At 43.6% G+C, this 18907-nt stretch overlaps 1 protein-coding gene across 1 annotated transcript in view; it reads left to right on the top strand.

Moving 5' to 3' along the window:
* The window catches only part of PPP1R21 (protein phosphatase 1 regulatory subunit 21), a 49960-nt gene that overhangs the window by 11119 nt on the left and 19934 nt on the right, over nt 1-18907 (top strand). Inside the window, exons 5-15 of the mRNA XM_063123864.1 lie at nt 1177-1341; nt 2078-2136; nt 3213-3307; nt 5678-5730; nt 6712-6861; nt 7588-7689; nt 7776-7864; nt 10193-10329; nt 12243-12335; nt 14668-14795; nt 15387-15539. Of these exons, the coding sequence (XP_062979934.1) occupies nt 1177-1341; nt 2078-2136; nt 3213-3307; nt 5678-5730; nt 6712-6861; nt 7588-7689; nt 7776-7864; nt 10193-10329; nt 12243-12335; nt 14668-14795; nt 15387-15539 (1224 nt within the window). The remainder of the gene's footprint in view (nt 1-1176; nt 1342-2077; nt 2137-3212; nt 3308-5677; nt 5731-6711; nt 6862-7587; nt 7690-7775; nt 7865-10192; nt 10330-12242; nt 12336-14667; nt 14796-15386; nt 15540-18907) is intronic.

Below are 18907 nucleotides of genomic sequence, written 5' to 3'. Positions count from 1 at the left end.
CTAAATTCTTCCCCTCTGAAAGGGTTGAAGGCTGGCTAAAACGTTTTACATGTGTCTGTCACAGGTGCTTATTGACTAGTGCTCATGGCCTCAATGGGACCAGAGACTCTCACTTTTCTATTCCAGCATTTTTGCCACTGTTCATAAAATTATGTGTGTGTATAAATGGATAAATACATAGGCACAGAAATGCAAATGTGCCTCTTAAAACAAAAAGAGTGCAGCCATCTGCTTCTTTCATCTCAGTCCTCCAACACTTGATTCTGAGCTTCTTCTTCGTCTTGCCATTTTGTCTTCCCAACAACCTTACAAATGTGAGCCTGAGAAAAAGAGCAACTGGCCCAAAGTCACCCAGAAAGCACCATGGCTCAGTGGGGATTTGAACCCGGGTCTCACTAGTCCAATGCATTCTACACAGTATCCGACATGCGCTTTTGCTTGACTTTTACAACCTTTTTTTTTTTTTTTTGGCTGAACAGTTTCAGCACTAGAGCTAACAATGCCTAGTATTTAATGTTTTTTAAAAAAAGAAACTGCAAACACAGCCAGTGCAGGAAGACTATCCTATTCAGAAGCAAGATTCCCCTCCTCTTTCACTACATTTGTCTGGTTCTGAAGGTGGAATAGGGCTTGAACCAGCATAGTGGTTGGGGGTGATTGTGAGGCAAGGTCTCACATGCTAAATGTCTGGTGGAGAAAACATGGTGAAAAATGCTGAAGGAGGCAAACCATGAGGCAAGTAACCAGATATTCGAGTGAGTGGTTTGAACTTTTAGAATCTATCTTGGTGTTTCAAGGCTTCAGTATTAGCTCAGGGCACAATTAGATGTGACACGGGAGATCTGTGATTGGGAACTCTGATTTTTTTTTATATAAAAGTGGATAAGGGTGGCACAGCGGCATATATGTGTGGCAAATAGCATCTTTGGGAGGATTCTTTTATTTGGGAAACCTCAGAGGAAAACGTTAACCTGCTCTTCCTTACTCTCTACCCGTGGCTGCTATTAAGGGGTTATTTTACTTTTTAGAAAGACACCTTCAGGAGTTCCTGATCATTGCTGAGCTCTGCTTGTGGACTTAGTTCCAGTGTTGTCCTTGGTGCAGAGCCAAGCTGTGCGATGCTTTTCTGGGTTGCACTCCGTGGCAGTTTCTCATTACTTGCCCTTCTCGTCTTAGTTCTTTGAGGCGGATGAGCAACACAAGCGCTTGGAGATTGAGCTGAGGAGCAGACTTGACGTCCTGGAGATGGAGGCTGCACAGCACCAAGCCGTGGTGGATGGCCTCACTCGGAAGTACATGGATACCATAGAAAAACTGCAAAGTGATAAAGCCAAGTTAGAAGTAAGTTTCAAAGCCAGGCGTTCCCTGTCCTTGCACTCGGCCCGCAGAGGCCTTCTGGCTGTGTTCTGATGATCCTATCTCGGCTTTATAAGCCAAGTCTTGGAACAAGCCTTGTTGTCCCCACACACAACTACTTTACTCTTCTCTTGAGCTGGGAAACAAATCTTTAGTGAACTGCTTGATTCGAAACCGGGAAACCATGTTTAACTATCTTCCGAACAAGCCAGGTTTCGAAGCCAACTTTAAAGCATGGTGTCACGTGTTGGCTTGTTCAGAAACTATTACCTGGTTTGGATGTAACAGGTAACTATAGTTAATTGAAGGTTTCCTGTCTTGTCCACATGAAGGAAGGAGTGAAGTGCATGTGGGGCCGCAAACCTCATTCATATTTGGCTTATTAAGCCAAGGTACGCTTGTCAGGACACAGCCACTGTTGGCCTTTCAATGACAGATGAAAACCTTGCTTTTTCAATTAGCATTCTTTGCGGGTTGCATGATGGCTTTCATTTATGGTCTGTTTTTAAATACTTACCTGATGGTGATTTAGTTTTTAGCGATTTGTTATTTTGATGGTTGTTTTCATTTTAGCATTCAACACTGATTTGCATGCTGTTTTTGGCAGAATTGTGGCTTGTAAATTTTTAAAATCGCAAAATGCACTCGCTGTCCCAGCGTGGAATGGGTTGCGCAAATAGTTACTGACAGCCCTGCTCTTCCTCACCCCGCTCCCTTCTAGATCAAATCTCAGACCCTAGAGAGGGAAGCCAAAGACTGCAGGGTTCGGACAGAAGAATGGTATGTTACTGTTCTTTTTCTTCTTCTTTTTAAAGTACTTAATTTTATGGAGAAAGTTCTAGTAGTAAAACTGTTTTCACTTATTATAGTTGCTGTCAGAAATGGGGATGGAAAGCAACTGTTTACTGAGTCAGCCCTGCGGCCCATGTTGCTCATTAGGATACCCTGCAGGTCAGGGGTGGGGATTTGTGGCCCTCTGGACTGCACCTCCCATCAGTCCTAGCCAGTACAGTCAATAATGGGGCATGATGGGAGCTGCAGTCCATTAAAATCTGGAGGACCAGCCATTCTCCATCCCTGCTGTAGCGGCATGTACAATTCAGGAGGGCACTTACAGAGCAACTAGGTCAAGGACACTGGTTTCTTCTCAGTTGGTGTGTGCATGATAGCATATTGTCTGTACCCGGTAATGTGCGAGTGCTATGCTTAGAAGAACAACAACTGCTTGTGTGCGTGAGAGGGAGCTGTTACTGCCCCTGGATGCCTCTGGTGTGCATGCAGATGTGGGGATGGTGCAAATAAGACCCAGCGTTGTCTCCACCTTTGTCTCTGGGAAAGTATCATCATGATGCACACTGAGCATTTAAGCTCACGATCAAGTATGGAATTGGATGCTCAACTAACTTAAAGAAATGAAAGGAGGTTCAATTGCGCTCGAATTAAGCTTAGACGGACATCTTCATGTTCATGGAAAAAACTGCACATAACTGTTAAACCAATTCAAGTATCATTTTTATTCAAGGACTTAATAATTCACTTCCCATTAATATAAAACAAGTTTGAATTTGCAGCTCATCACATGCACCTCTGGCCTTGAGCTTTGCAGCCATGGTGCCTTGGTAAGGTCAGTCAAGGAATGGTGGTAGTCAGTGCATCAGTTACTAGACTACTGGAGCTGCATCTCTAGAAAACACTATTGATAAAGGGTTGCTACTATAGACAACGGTTTTTCTTCATGATCCATCAGGTCTTGTGAAGCTTGCTTGTCATGCTTTCTTCCTTTATGGGAAATGTATGTCTCACAGCCCCAAACTAACATTTAATACTGTGGTCTTTTTTTTTTTCTTATCACCCAGCCAGCAACAGCTAAAGCATCTTCATACTGACTTGAGTAGCCGGTTGGATGAATCTTTACATATCATCAGTGAAAAAGTACCTTTCAATGACACAAGTAGGTATTGCATTGATTGCTTTTTCTCTTTAAAGGAACAAAATACAGAAAACTAAAAAGAGTTAAATTAACTTCGTTTTGCTCAATCCAGAACTAAACTTCGGATTGGTAGAACTGTACTGTATAAGGAACATGGGGCTTCCACTGAAAACGACAGCCCTGCGCTGAACTTCCGTCCCCCACTCTATCATGGGTAGTGCAACCTACCCCATGTCTTGATGTAATTTCTTCAGCACCTCCAACCATTGTTGTAGAACATGGCGGTGAAATCTCCACTATAAGTGCACAAAGACATGGGGGTTGGTGTGCATGACCGAGGGCTGCCATATATGGAAGCTGCTCTAGGTTCCTTAAAACCATGTTGTTTCACTTGTGCATACACTTTTGAGAATGGATGTAGAGCAGTAATGCTATTATAAGACAATCACATGAGAGAAGATTCAGTAAAAACGGCTATTTGAGGATGGCTGTGGGCACGTGAATGATGATACTGGATGAGCTACTGCCTCTCTTTTTTGTTGTTCCATTTTGTAACCCAGAAAGCTTCATCTCCCCCATCTTCTGGCAAGAGATACGGTTCCAGATGCTTGTTAAAGAGGAATCATGAGTTACTTGCTTATCTGCTGTGGCTCCTTGCTTGAATATCTGAAGCCAACCTTGATTTCAGGTCTTTCAGGCACATCCTCTAAGACAGATGGACTATGAACCCCACAGGCAGCATGGCCGTGGTGGCTGGGGAGTGGTGGGAGTTGTCCAACACATCTGGAGGGCACCAGCTTGGGGAAGACCTGCTCTTAGGATCAGGAGTGTGCCCACAAGCTGGCCATCCAGGCATGAACTTGGGTAGGCAACTTGTAGCCTTCCAGATGCCATCTCTCACCGTTGGCTAGGGCTGATGTTAGCCAGAACATCTCAAGGGCCATGGGTGGCCCTCCTGTGCACTGACTTTGGATTGCCAATGGTAGGAGTTCACAGAAGATGCCCCTTTCCTACGGCATTTGCTTCACTTTGTAGAGTTCTTCAATCTGGGGTCCTGTTTGTTATCTCCTTTTGCAAAATCCCAAGTTTACTTTTAGTGCCTGGGATTAAGGGAGGAATGTATTCAGGTTTAAAATCTTTTATTTCCCCCATTTAGCTTTGGGCATCTTATATGTGGTCTTGAATTTATTGTTACCATCCGAGCCTCTGGATGATGGTGGTCCAGAAACGTAGTTAGCTCACGAGGTGTGTGGCATCCGCCGCATGGCTGCCAAGCGACACTGCTGAAATCGATGCTAGCCTTAAGGATTCATGGATACCCTTAATTTAGGTATCTCATTTGTGTTTCTTACTTAAGAAACCCATGTTTGTAATATAAAAGAATTAGTGTAGTGGGCTGGCTAAACGACCAGGCTGTGCGCCAGGAAGTTCCCAGTTCAGATTTTGGCTCTACCGTAAATTCATTTTGTGGCCTGAAATAAGCTCCTGTCTCTTCGCCTCAGCTTTTCCAGGTGCAATATAGTGAGAATCCTGACCTACCTACTAATTGAGTCAGAAAACTAGGATATAAGTGTTGTTGTTGTTATCATTATTGCCTCCCAGACTCCTTCCTCCCTGCCTTCCTATGGGCCAGATGATTTCAGGGGATGAGGATCCACCGCCTGACATCACTGGACCCCCCACCCCACCCCACTGATGCTTCGGCTGGTGTGCCTACTTCACTTCAGCTAGTCTTCCCCTGGCTAGGGAAAGCCCAAGCAGAGCGAAGTCCACTGAGACTCTGGCTTTACTCCTCCCTCACATCCCCTTTGCTCCTCTGTTGCCTTTTGATGCAGGAGCAAAAGGAAGCGAGGCAGCTTCGCTCCTCCCCAATTGAGGTGCCGGACGGAGGAGGCCTGGCTCCAGTGCATGCGGGCTTTTCCTGGCCAGAGAGTGGCTGCATGCACTGGAGGCTCCCTGGCCAAGGTGCCAGGTGGAGTCCTTCCAGCTCGTGCCCATTGGGAAGGAAGTGGGGCGGGTGAAGTGCTAAGTGTGTGCTACTCTCCTTCCCAATTGGGGCAGTGAACAGCAAACTTAAGTAGATGGAATTCCTGCTGCTATCGCTGGCTAGTAATTGGAGAGGGTGGAGTTTCCTCTCCCTGCTAGCTTCCTCAAGCCTCCTCTAGCATCCTAGGGGGCAGGGCTTGCCAAGGTTGCCCAAGCCTCTACAGGTTGGATTGGGAAGATGCATGGCCAGTTTGGGCCCACTGGCTGGAGGTTTCCCTTGCCTGGTTTAAAGTGCCTTTGCAGAATGCTGCCCCCACCACCATCTTATTCATGTATTTGAATTTTTAGCCTGTCCTCTCTCAGGGGCTCAGATTGAGTACTGTAATAATTTGCATTATTTTGTAGGGTGCAGCCAGTATAATGCTCTGAATGTGCCATTACACAGTAGACGGCGGCAGGTGAGTGATAGACCTACAACGCTAAGCCTAAAAAGGACGAGGCATCTTTGGCATAAGGCTGTGGGCCAGCATAGAGCTGTTTGTTTATTTATTTACAATATTTATATACCGCCTCCCCGTTCAGAATTTTGGAGTGGTGGACAAAATAAAACAGAATACAAACCCATTAAAAGTACATTTGAAAAAAATCTAATGCTGGTTTCCTCTTAACTATGAATAAGAAGCCATCATTTCAGAACTTGGTTAACGCTTTGGCCATTCAATTTACATTGAAGCAGGTACATTAACATCGGTGCTGGTGTGCTGCTTAGTTGCAGTGAAGATGGGAGTGGGGATTTTAAGGGAAGTGCTGCTCCCCATATCCCCCCCCCAAAGCCCTCCAGGGTATCAGGGGGCCTCCTGAACAGTGGGGATTGTATTCTATGGGGCTACAGTGCGGGGAGGGGGGAATCGCCCCAAATCAGGTGTAGAAATCTTGTGCTAACAGTGGGATCAAATGCTCCCTCTGCAGGGGCGTGTGGGGTGGGCTGCAGGGTTGAGGTAGGGAAGAGGAAGGTGGGTGGTTCAAGCTGCTCTCCCCTTGCGCATCTGTTGGATATGATCCTCCGTGCAGCTTTAATACTGCTAAAATTTGATGCTCAGTCGGCGCTTTTGCGTGTGTGATCTAATCAGTTCAGATGATAATGGGTTGCCTGGTAGGATACGACTTGGCGTATAGAGCAGCTTTCAGTTTCCACCACAAACTGCATTTTGGTTTTGCCATTGAGAAATGTGCAAGGAGCGCCAGCATTCCCTCCGGCTCAATTGTACCGAAGAGCCTTTTTTCCGCTTCTCCAACTGAAGAGCCTTTGCAGCAGGGAGGGCCTCTGCTGAATTCGTATCTTGTGTTTGTTCAGTTAGAGGCACCGTTGTGAAACGCCTCTAGTAAAACACAGATTGCACTCCCATCAAAGTAACACGGCTGCTCTTTGTACCGTGCAGTTGAAGCTGCGTGACCTGGCTGGTCAAGCGCTGGCCTTCGTTCAAGATTTGGTGAAGGCCCTTCTGAATTTCCACACCTACACGGAACAGCGAGTCCAGATCTTCCCTGTTGATTCTGCCACAGACACAATATCACCATTAAATCAGAAGGTAAGCTGACTTGGGGTGAACTTCAGGCAACTAGCTTAAAGTGAACTTGTGATGTAATCGTGCCACATACCAGCTTGTCACAGCTCTAGAGAATGGTCAGAATTTAGCTATTAAAATTACCCATTTGTAACAGTGTAAGCAGAAGTGCAGAGAGAACTAAAGGAAATGTTCCCCAACGGGTCATTATGTATGAACCCAGAATCATGGGTTGTTCATGGGTTGTTTCTCAGGTTACAGTGGTGGTGGGCAAGAGCAGTTAAAAACAAACAAACATGCCAATAACACAGCACTACAAAGATATTTGGGATACGGGGAGGGAGCAGGTGAAGGAGGAGGGAAACCAACAACCCAAGAATTGAGCAAGCAAACCATGGGTTGCTTGATTGTCTGCCAGATAAACCATAGGTGAAATAAACCATGGATTAGCTTTATGTGCAAACCCAGTCAGTAATTTACTCTCCAAAATGGCAGTACAAAAGCAGTGCCAGAATTCATTATAATAATGGACTGTTTTACCCTACCCTGTGCCTGTTTGGTGCATTCTCTTCCCCTCCTTATTGTTTTATTATGATTTTATTAGAATGTAAGCCTATGCGGCAGGGTTTTGCTATTTTATTGTTTTACTCTGTACAGCACCATGTACACTGATGGTGCTATATAAATAAATAAATACATAAATACATAATAATGCCAGCTGGAACCACTGACTGGTCTCTCTGCATTCAGTTCTCACAGTACCTTCACGAAAATGCATCCTACGTTCGCCCTCTGGAGGAAGGAATGCTGCACTTGTTTGAGAGCATCACAGAAGACACCGTCACAGTGCTGGTAATACACCTACCCTGTTCTCACCCTCCCTGTACAAAACAGGTTGGTACTCAATATCTGAAACAGTGTCTTTTTGCTCTTCCAAGGAAACCACGGTGAAATTGAAGTCCTTTTCTGACTACTTAACATCTTACGTCTGCTTTCTCAGGAAGATTCTTCCTTACCAATTGAAAAGGTATTTTTCCCTTTTTAATCTCCTGTTTGGGAACTGTAATTCGGTGTGCAGTTTATCACTTAATGTTAAGATTCTGGCAGTGCCAGGGTACCGTGCCTCTGGCTCTCGAGTGTTTTCATAACAATTGACAGCAAAAGATAAAGTTCTAGAGCAGGGGGTCTCAATTTTTTCATAGTGACTGTCATGATGTACCTGAGGGGCTGTTGCTTCCATGTCCCATCATGATTTCTTAACATGAACTAGGGGGAATAACCTAAATGGCAAGATAGAAATCTATTAAATAAGTTGGAACACTTTTTGCACCAAATCTGTGTAATGTGTTTGGTGGCTTTCCTATATGTGTCGATCATCTTTTCCCTGGGAATTTTTTCGAGGCCTGAGCATCTCTTTATAAGCGTTAAAACACACAGAGCTGTCTTCCGGTTTAAGTATGTTTAATTGATTCATCATCTGCTTTTTAAATTCTTTTATAAAATGTATTAATCACCTTTCTGACATAACATGTCCAAGAACTCTACCATTTTAAAACCAATAAAATGACATCGCGAAATCCAGGCAAACATTTTAACCAGTTGGTTTAGATGTAAATATACATATTACCAAAGCATCAATTTAGATTCCCTTTTGACATATTGAAAGAAATGTGAGAACTTAATAATTTTTGTGAACTGCTCAGAGAACTTTGGCTGTTGGGCGGTACAGAAATGTAATAAAATATATAAATAAAATTAAAAACATGCAAGAGCAGGTGCACTGCCTCCCACACACCTGCCACTTCTGCTTTTAATCAACAACCATACGATTGGCCTGCTCATAGTTCGTTGAGTGTGATGTGCAAACCCTGGTGGAAGGATTGTTTAGGGGCTAAACAACCCAGCAGTTAAAACCCATGGTTTGTTGTTCCATTAACCTCTGGTTTGTTTAGCCCCTAAGCAGCCCATCAGCCTGGGTTTTCAGATCACGTTCAACAACCTTTGAACAGGCTGATCGTAGGTTGTAGATTAAAAGTGGCAGTGGCTCTCTCCCACTCATCCCTGGCAGACCATGGGTTGTTTAACTCCTGGGCTGTAGTTATGTGTGAACTGGCCTGCTGTTAGAAGGACATCCTTAATATTTTCTTTCAAATTACCTATTACAGTAACATACGACATTTAAAATAATCTTAACTCAAAATTAACTCACAAAATAGGATTGATCTCCCTCTGATGAATTGACTACAGCTTCAATTGTCGAGTCCACCTAAGAAACTGAGTAAAGTTTGCAGCTGTCAGTCAAAACCAGGTTTATTTGGCCTGGTGTTGTTGTTTTGTTTTTTCTTTTTTTTTTCTGTTGTTTTTTGGTAGCGTTGGTAGAATCAGCAGAATTAGGTGCTTCCAAAGGCATTCCTGAATGAGCAGGCAAAATGGAAGCATCTTCCTCTTGTCTCTCTCTGTAGTGCTGCCCTACTTGTGAGCTGCTACCTAAGTGCATACAGGTTTCTGACGGACCAGTACAGGAATGTTTTTCAATTGCTTGGAGTGTAGAGAACTTGCAGCCTAAAACCATGTGGTGTTGAATGCCAGGAATGCATATACCGCCTTAATGATTTATTTAAAGTCTCCCACTCTTCAGCCCCAAAAAAGCTCCCAGAGAGGCTTACAATCAGTGAAAAAGACACAGCGCCCAAGGAGAAGGGAATGGGGAGAGAAGAGGAAAAAGTAGATTGCATTTGATTCTGGAGGCTTGTTGATCCTGCCCCCTCCCATTCCCATGTGGGATGGCGGAGGGGAGAAAGTTCTCTGCTCTACCTCTGTAGGCTCCCCTGGCAGTTTAGAACCAGGAAGCCTGCATGTATAGATCAACTCCCTGTTTCAGAGCACCCTCCTCCCTGCCTCAAAATGCAGGGGGGAGGGAAGCAGGACCAGCCAGCACTGCGTTGTGCTTCCTCTCAGTGATGATGCCCGCGTGATGCATAAGGCCTGAGTTGTGTCAAGGGGAGGGACGAGCTTCTAAGAGGACACCTGCCTTATTCCCAGTTTTACGGCTGTAAATCCCCAGTGTCGAAAACTTCTAATAGCAAATCAAAGATTTCTTCTAGCAATAGCATCAAATTCCTTTATTTTTAAAAAATAAATAAATCAGTGCCTGTCAGTCCCAAACAATCCCCAGCAAATGTTTTATGCGCTGCTTTTCCAAAGGTTCATAAAAGTATCCTACAATGGGTTTCCCCCCATCTTTTATGAAATTCATAACATGTTGTTGTTATTTTTTTATATAAAAAAAGCAAAAACAAACCGCCTCCACAGCCACAATACTCACTTTTAAAAACATGAATTCATATGTTCCTAGTTTGGAAGAAGAGTGTGAATCTTCTCTTTGCACAGCTGCGTTAAGAGCCAGGAACCTGGAGCTCCAAAGTGACATGAAGAAGCTGACAGCGGTTTTTGAGAAGCTGCACACCTATATTAACCTTCTTGCCTTACCCAGTAAGTGTTCGGATGTTGGCAACAGCAGTTCAGCATGATGTATGAAATATAGTTGCTGTTTTTGTAGGGCAGACGTTAAGCTATGCACGTCTCATTGCCACTTTTAATTGTACAAGAGAAGCCGAGATATATACAGATTTGTAAATCTTGGAGATTTATTTTATGTCTCTTTCCCCCATCCCCCACCTGTACTTACCCTTTAACTGAAATTAGAAGCCGCCGAAAGCGAAGTTCTATGAACCATATAAATGAATGAAGAGTTTTCTAGTTGTGTTTAACGTCAGGCAGGTCTTAAACTGCAGCTGTAATTTGCGTTTTCCCCCAAATGGGTGTTTTATTTTTTAAAAAAGATTTTTTTTTTTTAAAAAAAGAAACCATTTCCCTCAAATTGCCGTGGGTTTGTTTGTTTCTGGTATTTCGCTGTCTAAAGCAGTTTCATTTCTGCTTTATACATAAAAGCTGCCTAATCTCTCAGTAAAAAGTCCTCAGAGGGGGCGGAGTGACAGAAATTATAGTGCTGTTGAGCAGCCCTGGATCAATCCAGAGCCAACTCTAGTGATGCAATGAGTACTCTTTTAACAAATATACACTTTTTTGTGAGTTAGTACAGCCAAAATTGCAGGGTGGGGGATGATTGTGCCTTTTCAACTGAAATATTCTCGTAGATGCTAGAGCTGTACGTTTTAAACTTCGTGGGGTTTTGATTTTTTTAAAAAAAAATGTTTGGAAAAGGGCAAGTTTAGTGGTCTTTCTCAGAAGTCAGTGATCCTAGGACAGACGGGTGCTGCTGTTCGGGTGTTTGAGGCAGTCATTTGGGGGTGGAGGGGCATATTGGCCTGTTGGAATGCTACCCAGTAGGATTGACTATTGGACAAAATGCAGGGGGTTGCAAAAGGGCTGGTTAGCCCATGCAGGAGCCAGGCAAATGGTCCATGCACCACACCTGCTGCTCGGCTCAGGTATGGGGCCCTCTCCACATATTTTCTAGTATGTGTATTTGTGCATGGCAACCTGGCTTTGAACCAGGGACTGCCAGCCTGTAACATAGGGCTCATCTACACCAAGCAGGATATTCCACTACGAAAGCAGTAATAATAATAATAATAGAGAGGTAATGAAGTGCACTGACACCTGTTGGGGCCCATTGACACATTCCATATACTGCTTTTATATCACTTTCATAGTGCTATATCCTGTTTGGTGTCGATGTGTCATGGGCCCCAACAATTGTCAGTGCATTTCAATACCACTATAAAGCAGTAGTGTAGATCTTGCAGTGCACATCAGTACCACTATAAAGCTGTAGTATGGCTCCTACCTTTCATATACCACTTTCATACCGCTTTCATAGTGGAATATCCTGCTTGGTGTAGATGAGCCCATAGACTGTGGCGCCTTGCTTGGGCTCCTCCTGCATTCCTAGCATCTATGATTGGATGTTGGGGCTGGGCGGAACAGCAAAGGGCCTATGAAACTGTAGTGGGGCGTCCCCTGAATCTTCTAGCTCCTCGCCCGGCAGGCCTTCAGTATAGGATTGCACCATAAGTTACTTGCCTGTTATACAAAATATAGTACTGCTTCCGAGTGCTCTGTCTATGATTCCCCTCCTTTAAATTTGATCCCTAAATATTTAAAATTGTTAATTGGCTGAGAACGGTTCGTTCTCCCGTTAGGTACCATTTCTGGGCTTTTCCAAATATGACCGTTCCTAGCATAATTTCTGTGTGCTTTTCCTTTTAATCAAAAGTCCCTTAAAATTTTGATTTGGTACCTTGTTCCTAAGAGTAAAAACATTGGCATCTAAAAAAGGACAGCGGCTGGAAAATATTAAGGACTCAGTTAAAATGCATTTTATTCGGAATACTTCCGAATTTGGTAGATAATAGTAATTGAATTTCAACTTGCTGTTCTAGGCACAAAACCGGACCGCCTGCTTCGAATGAACTTCAGCTCGGTATTCACATACATTGCTTCAACTCTTCATGGATTTCATGATGTCATGAAAGGTGAGGCCTACCGATCCATAGCTTACAGTTTCCCAGTTTGGAGAGATCCTTTTGGAACTCCTTGCAACCCTAAATAATTTGTGGTCTTCAGCAAACGTGGCTTCTTCACTGCTCGCTCCTAAGTCAAGATCATTTATGAATAAATTGAAAAACATTGGTCCCAAAGCAGATCCCTATGTAGGTCAGAGATGAAAGGCCCCAGTGTGTTTATAAAAAGTTTGGGTTGGATCCAGGATCTGCCTTCCACAGCAGGAAGGAACCTCTCACCAAACCTGGGGGATCCTCCCCTCCACACCGCATCACAGCTCACCCTATTCAGCAGGGTCTCCTGACTTTTATGTGTGGTAGGGTGACCCTATGGAAAGGAGGACAGGGCTCCTGCATCTTTAACAATTGCATAGAAAAGGGAATTTCAGCAGGTGTCGTTTGTATATATGGAGAACCTGGTGAAATTCCCTCTTCATCACAACAGTTGAAGCTGCAGGTGCCCTCCCTCCTTTTAAATCTGGTCACTCTGGTAAAGCTCGTGCACTTTAACTGTTGTGATGAAGAGGGAATTTCGCCAGGTTCTCCATATATACAAACGACACCTGCTGAAATTCCCTTTTCTATGCAACTGTTAAAGATACAGGAGCCCTGTCCTCTTTTCCAAATGGTCACCCTACTGTGTGTCATTTTCAGGCGGCTGCTGTGGGAAGGAGGAGGCAGAGAATTCCCCTTCCGTCAGTGCAATTGATCCAGCATAAATCTGGGTCCAACCCCCTTTTATTCCAGCTTTGCTGAAATGAGCTCAGGGCACCACACAAGATTTCTCTCCTCTGGTCTCCCTGCAACAACCTTGTGAGATAGGGACAACTTCAAGCAGCAGTTTGAACTAGAGACTTTCCAGCTGAAGCCTAGTTATCATTTCACTCAGTGGATAACAATTACTTTAAAATAATTAGAATTAAGAAATAAGTTTTTTTAAATGGCTTTTTAAAATTAAAATAAGTTTTGCTTTAGTTTTCCTTAAATTGTAAATGCTGAGGCTGCAGTCCTGTACACAGTTACCTGAGAGTAAGTCCCATTGAATTCATTGGGGTTTACTTCTGAGAAATAAGATTATGTATTATGTAGTAGCCAGGTTAATATTAAATAATAAGTGTATTAGTCCCTACAGTTGGTCTCTAAATTGAATCAATGCCTCCACCAAGTATATGAAGTTAAAGGAGCCTTTTCTCTGTAAGTGAGGAGCCAATGTTAACATTTCTCAAATAGGAATATTTAACCTCTACCTACCAGATGCAGGTATTTAATTTTCACTTAACGAAATTAAACTGCTCTAGTCTTCCCAATAACTGTCAAGCCTTACATCCACCTATCAGTCATTGGTACTTCCTTTTTGTCTATTACTTTGTTTTAGTGAGGGGGGAGCTGGGCCAAGATAGAAAACCAGAAAGAAGCAACACTGGAATGTAGCAGAGAAGACAAAATTGTCCAATGTGCAAATTCCTATGTTCCCATGCTTAACTTCACAAACTCTCATGGCTGCTTGATGTAAGAAAGATCCTCTCTAGATGGGATCCTCTCTAGTTTTTAAAAAAGGCATGCAAACCTTTGACATGTGACAAACAGATGCAGGGCCTAGTGATAAGGATGGAAGTGTAAATAATTCTCTAGTTGTAAATTAATATGCTTTAATGGTCAGTTTTACACCATTGTTCAGGAAATAAATGAAGTATCAGTGGGAAACTTAATTGAAATCCATGATTTAAATAAGCCTTTGGGAGGACTGTTTTTAAATAATGATGTAGATTACATCAGAACATTTGAGAACTACAAGTTCAACCGCAGCTTTTAAAGCTCAACTAAAAACTTTTCTTTTTCCTAAAGCTTTTAAAACTTGATGTTGTGCAGACTTCTACTGTTACTTTCTACTGTTAGTTTTACCCTACCCTGTGCCTGCTTACCCTACCCTGTACCTGTTTGCATTCTCTTCCCCTCCTTATTGTTTTACTATGATTTTATTAGATTGTAAGCCTATGCGGCAGGGTCTTGCTATTTACTGTTTTACTCTGTACAGCACCATGTACACTGATGGTGCTATATAAATAAATAATAATAATAATAATAATAATAATAATAATAATAATAATTACTTGATTTATTTATATTAATCTACTCTGATCTACTAGAGTCCATGGTGGCTCTCCAAAAGGTGGAGAGGAACAAGTATGCAGCCATCCTCTCCAGACGTATGTAGGAATCATCCCACTGTAAACCATGGGACTGACTTCTGAAATGACCTGTATACAGGTGTGGCACAGCTGATGCAGATTAATTCCTTCCTTAGGTATTTACAAGCACTATAGTCAAAAAGCTGCCTTGGAGCATGATCTCCCCACAGCCACGCAGAAGCTCATCACTACCAATGATTGCATCTTGTCCTCTGTCGTAGCATTGACCAATGGAGCAGGCAAGGTAACTTCTCTTCTTACCAAGAGCAGTAGTGGCAACCTAAGTCAGTGCCGTGAAACGCCTCCCACACTCTGGCATATTAATTTGCAGAAATTGATATGCGTTATTTATTTGCCATTTTTAGACATAGTTGCTACATTCAGATGTGGTGCTAAACCATACTTTAGGGTTAGAAAAACGAGCCCAGGAGAAACTTGAGCTCACATCCTCCCTTTGCCTCCAGTGTGACTGAGAGTTGATTGGAAGCTTCTGCTTCCATTTTAGATTCACCACAGTTTAGTATGTTGTCCAAACCCTAAACTATGATTAATCTTAACTATGGTTACTGGAAACAAGCCAGCTTTCTAAAATATGGCTTGAAGTTGGATTGTTTTATGCTATTTAAGATTGACCACAGTTAGTCTGGGTTTGGGTTAAACTGCAAGCTGCGGTTATTTAAAATGAAGGAGAAAGCTTTGAATTCCTCCTTGTTGCAGTTCTGCGATGTGGGGGTGAGAAGCATGCAAATCTGAGGTTCATTCTTGTGACATAAAGCTGGTATGGCATTGCGTCCAAAGAGTCCAGCATTTTACACGCCTGTCTTTTTATATCTAGGTTGCTTCTTTCTTGAGCAATAATTTAGACTGCTTCACTGCATCGCTGAGCTACGGGCCTAAGGGAGGCACAGAGTTTATCAACCCCCTGTCTGCTGAGTGCATGCTTCAGTACAAGAAGAAAGCAGCTGCCTACATGAAACTGCTGAAGAAGGTTTGCGCTTGTTCAAGTACAATAGCCGTGGCACAGTCGCTTGGGCCCCTTGGATACGCTCTCAGAATCCTTTTGATGTGGGAGGGGGATTCTTCTCTTCCCATGAAAGGGCCCTTTGTTGCAGACGGAGCCGTTTTTGTTGCTGATCTGTGTCCTTGCTTGTGGTGGAGCTGCGGGAAAGATGGCAAAGCATGATTATTGCTGGATAAATAGGAGAGCAGTAGCGGCCTTTGCACACTCAGCCCTTGAAAGGGGAGGGGGAGGCTGGAAGGAATTCCATGACATCACGCTCGAGTGTAATTGAAAAATCTGGGTAGGGTGGCCTTGCAGCTGAGCCGGTGAGTAGAGAATCACGGCCCTTTGGGAACAGGATGGCTTTGGTATGTCTGCATAGGGCGAGAACGGGGATTGGAATTCTGGGTATTTAGGGTTTGATTTAACTAAAGCTGTTGGAGAGTTTGACAAGAGGTAGAGCTATCTCTGCAGGCAGATTGCCTTCCCTTGTTTCCCTTGTACCAGCAGGCCGAGAGGCTGCCCAGTGGTGAGCCTATGCCGATGGACAGTAGGGGCCCATGAAGATCTTCTCTTAGGCCCTGTTATGGACCAGCAGGGCAATAGTGTGCCCCTCTCCTTTCACCTCTTCCCTTCCTGGGGCCTTTTCTGCAGCCTCCAGATGGAGATCTTTATTTCTTTGCCTGCCTGCCTCAAATCAGCCTCAAAACTCTCTAGGTCTTGGGTATCTGCTTCAGATAGTGTGGGTTGGTTATTTATTTTATTTATTTATTACAGTTTTATACCGCTCAATAGCTGAAGCTCTCTGGGCGGGTGGTTCACAAAAATTAATACCGTTTTTGGGGAGGGGGGTGTTTTTCAGAAACAAGAGAAGAGACCGCAACATTTCACAATAAATGTGACTGAAGAAAAATAACAATAGGATTATTATTTTTTTGAAAATCTGAAATCACACTCTCACGCACACATCAGACAAAAACATGGATAATAGGGTAATGGAACAACCATGAATAAACACATCCAGCTATCCTAACTAAACTGCGTTCCTATTTGATCCAAGTCCCTTTTTCAAGCCATGTCTTACTGCCATTGGCCCAGCTCTCTCAATCAGTTCTAGTGGCTGTAACTCTTCATTCCTCTAGACTTCTTTCCTTACTCCTCTTTCTCTCCCATGTCTTTCTGCCTTTGGCCCAGCTCTCTCAATCAGTTCTAGCAGCTGTAACTCTTCATTCCTCTAGACTTCTTTCCTTACTCCTCTTTCTCTCCCATGTCTTTCTGCCTTTGGCCCAGCTCTCTCAATCAGTTCTAGCGGCTGTAACTCTTCATTCCTCTAGACTTCTTTCCTTACTCCTCTTTCTCTCCCATGTCTTTCTGCCTTTGGCGTTTACCTTCTAAAATTATTTCTCTCCCACCACGAATCAGGAGTTTAGTTTCTTGTTGATTTCTGCAATCTAAGTTTCTAATTTTTTTTAATTGAAACTTCCCCTCCCTGCACCCATACTCTGATCTTCAACGGCACTTTATAATCACCTGTTCCTCTAAGCCCAGGGTTCCCAAACTTTTTCAGGTAATTGCCTCCTTGGTTCCACAAACTCATGTCCAGCGCCCCCTACCCTACACTATAAAAATCATTATTCAGAACAGCCATTTTCAACGAGCCACTAAGGAAGATAATACCAATAAAATTCAAAACAGTAACAATTAATTGAATAGTTATTCAAAATCCAAAGCACCCGCCGCAGGCTTGCCGAGGGAGGGAGGGAAAAGAGAGCGAACGTCTCTGTTTTGCAGCCGGCATGGCGGGGCACACCAAGCAGGGTATGTCTCTTCATTAGCGTTTTGGTGCTTTCAATTCACCGTTAAAAGGACTCTTCTTAAACGGTATTAATACATGTGTGGATTCTTCCCCTATATGGCTTGGGACCAATCTACCTTCTCCCATAAAAATGTCTCTGGGTTTTAAGACCTTCTGGAGAGGCGCTTCTCGGAAAAGACCCCCTCGAGCGCCCCCCTGCCGCCCCTTTGCCTCTTAGTGCCCCCCTGCCGCCCCCTTGCCTCTTAATGCCCCCCTATGCAATCTCACCACCCCCAAGGGGGCAGTACCGCCCACTTTGGGAACCAGTGCTCTAAGCACAAGACTTCTATGTTTTGACTAAACCTTTGACCTCTAAACTATTAAACTTTTGGCTGAAACTGATCACCACATGCAACAACATTTAGTCCCATAATATTCTAAAACCAAAAACAAAACTATAATGGAGGGCAGTTTTGTTCCTTCACATGCCCCAAATTTATATCTGGGCTACATCAGGATTTCTTTCATTTCCATAGGTCTGCTATAGCCTAGCAGACTCCGCGTTGGTGGGTACACAAACGTACTTGCCACTGGGGGATGCTTTGGGGGGCGGGGGCAAGATCTCCAACCTTGAGACAAGGGACTGTCTAGATCAGGGGCAGGTAACCTAGTGCCTTCCAGTTGTCGGAAGAGTAGTCCAAATCATCTGGAAGGCACCACCTTGCTTTTACCCTGCTCTAGACCTTGTGCTGAACCTCAAAAAGGGGCAGAAAGTAGCAAGACCTGTTGCTGCTTTCTGAGCCTTTCCTTAATTCAGTTTTACAAGGATTCCCCACCCCCAACCCCCACAAGAGGATAACATTCCCACACAGTCAAGGAGTGTCTCTGGAGCTCAGCATAACTTGACAGGCAAACCCCCTCCTCCTTGGGTAATATTGGTTAGTGGTGACCACAAATTTGGGCTGGCTGCCAATGCCAGCCAAATCGGTCAACCCCTGCTTGACACATTATGCAGAGGTGGGCTTCATGGCTGCAAAAATAATGGGAAAACAAGTCAAGAAGCTTCTGCCTGCTGGCAAATTGCTGGAAGAATAGCTGTGTTTGTCTAGAGCAGAGATAAAAATGCTGTAATTTATTCAATTCTCTGCTGAAATGCACAGTCGGCAAATTCAAATGATCTGTCCATTGCTAGATGGTACCATGGAAGACTGCTGGTGTGGGACTGAAGGTTGGAAAGATCCTCCATATAGTTTTGTTTAAATAACATCTTGCATAAAAGACTATCTGCTTAGTTGTGGCACTTCAACCACGCTTCTCAGCTGAAAAGACCTTCGGAGCGGCTTACAGAAGATCAATAAAAATGACAACAAGGCAGCCCTGCCCACAGGCTTACAATGTAAAAGACACAACCCAAAAGGGCAAGAGAGAATATTTACTTCTCACTTACTTGTAATAGAGACTTATTGTTTGAAGAAACATGTCAAGATATGGCATTGGACTCATCCATTCTTATTCTTTTTTTAAGAAGCAGTTGATAAATTGATTGTGTTAATAGAAATCT

Source organism: Elgaria multicarinata, chromosome 4 (genome assembly GCF_023053635.1).
Source record: "Elgaria multicarinata webbii isolate HBS135686 ecotype San Diego chromosome 4, rElgMul1.1.pri, whole genome shotgun sequence".
NCBI classification, from domain to species: Eukaryota; Metazoa; Chordata; class Lepidosauria; order Squamata; family Anguidae; genus Elgaria; species Elgaria multicarinata.
Note: the sequence above shows the minus strand (reverse complement) of the source record. Positions and strands in the feature narration are given on the sequence as shown.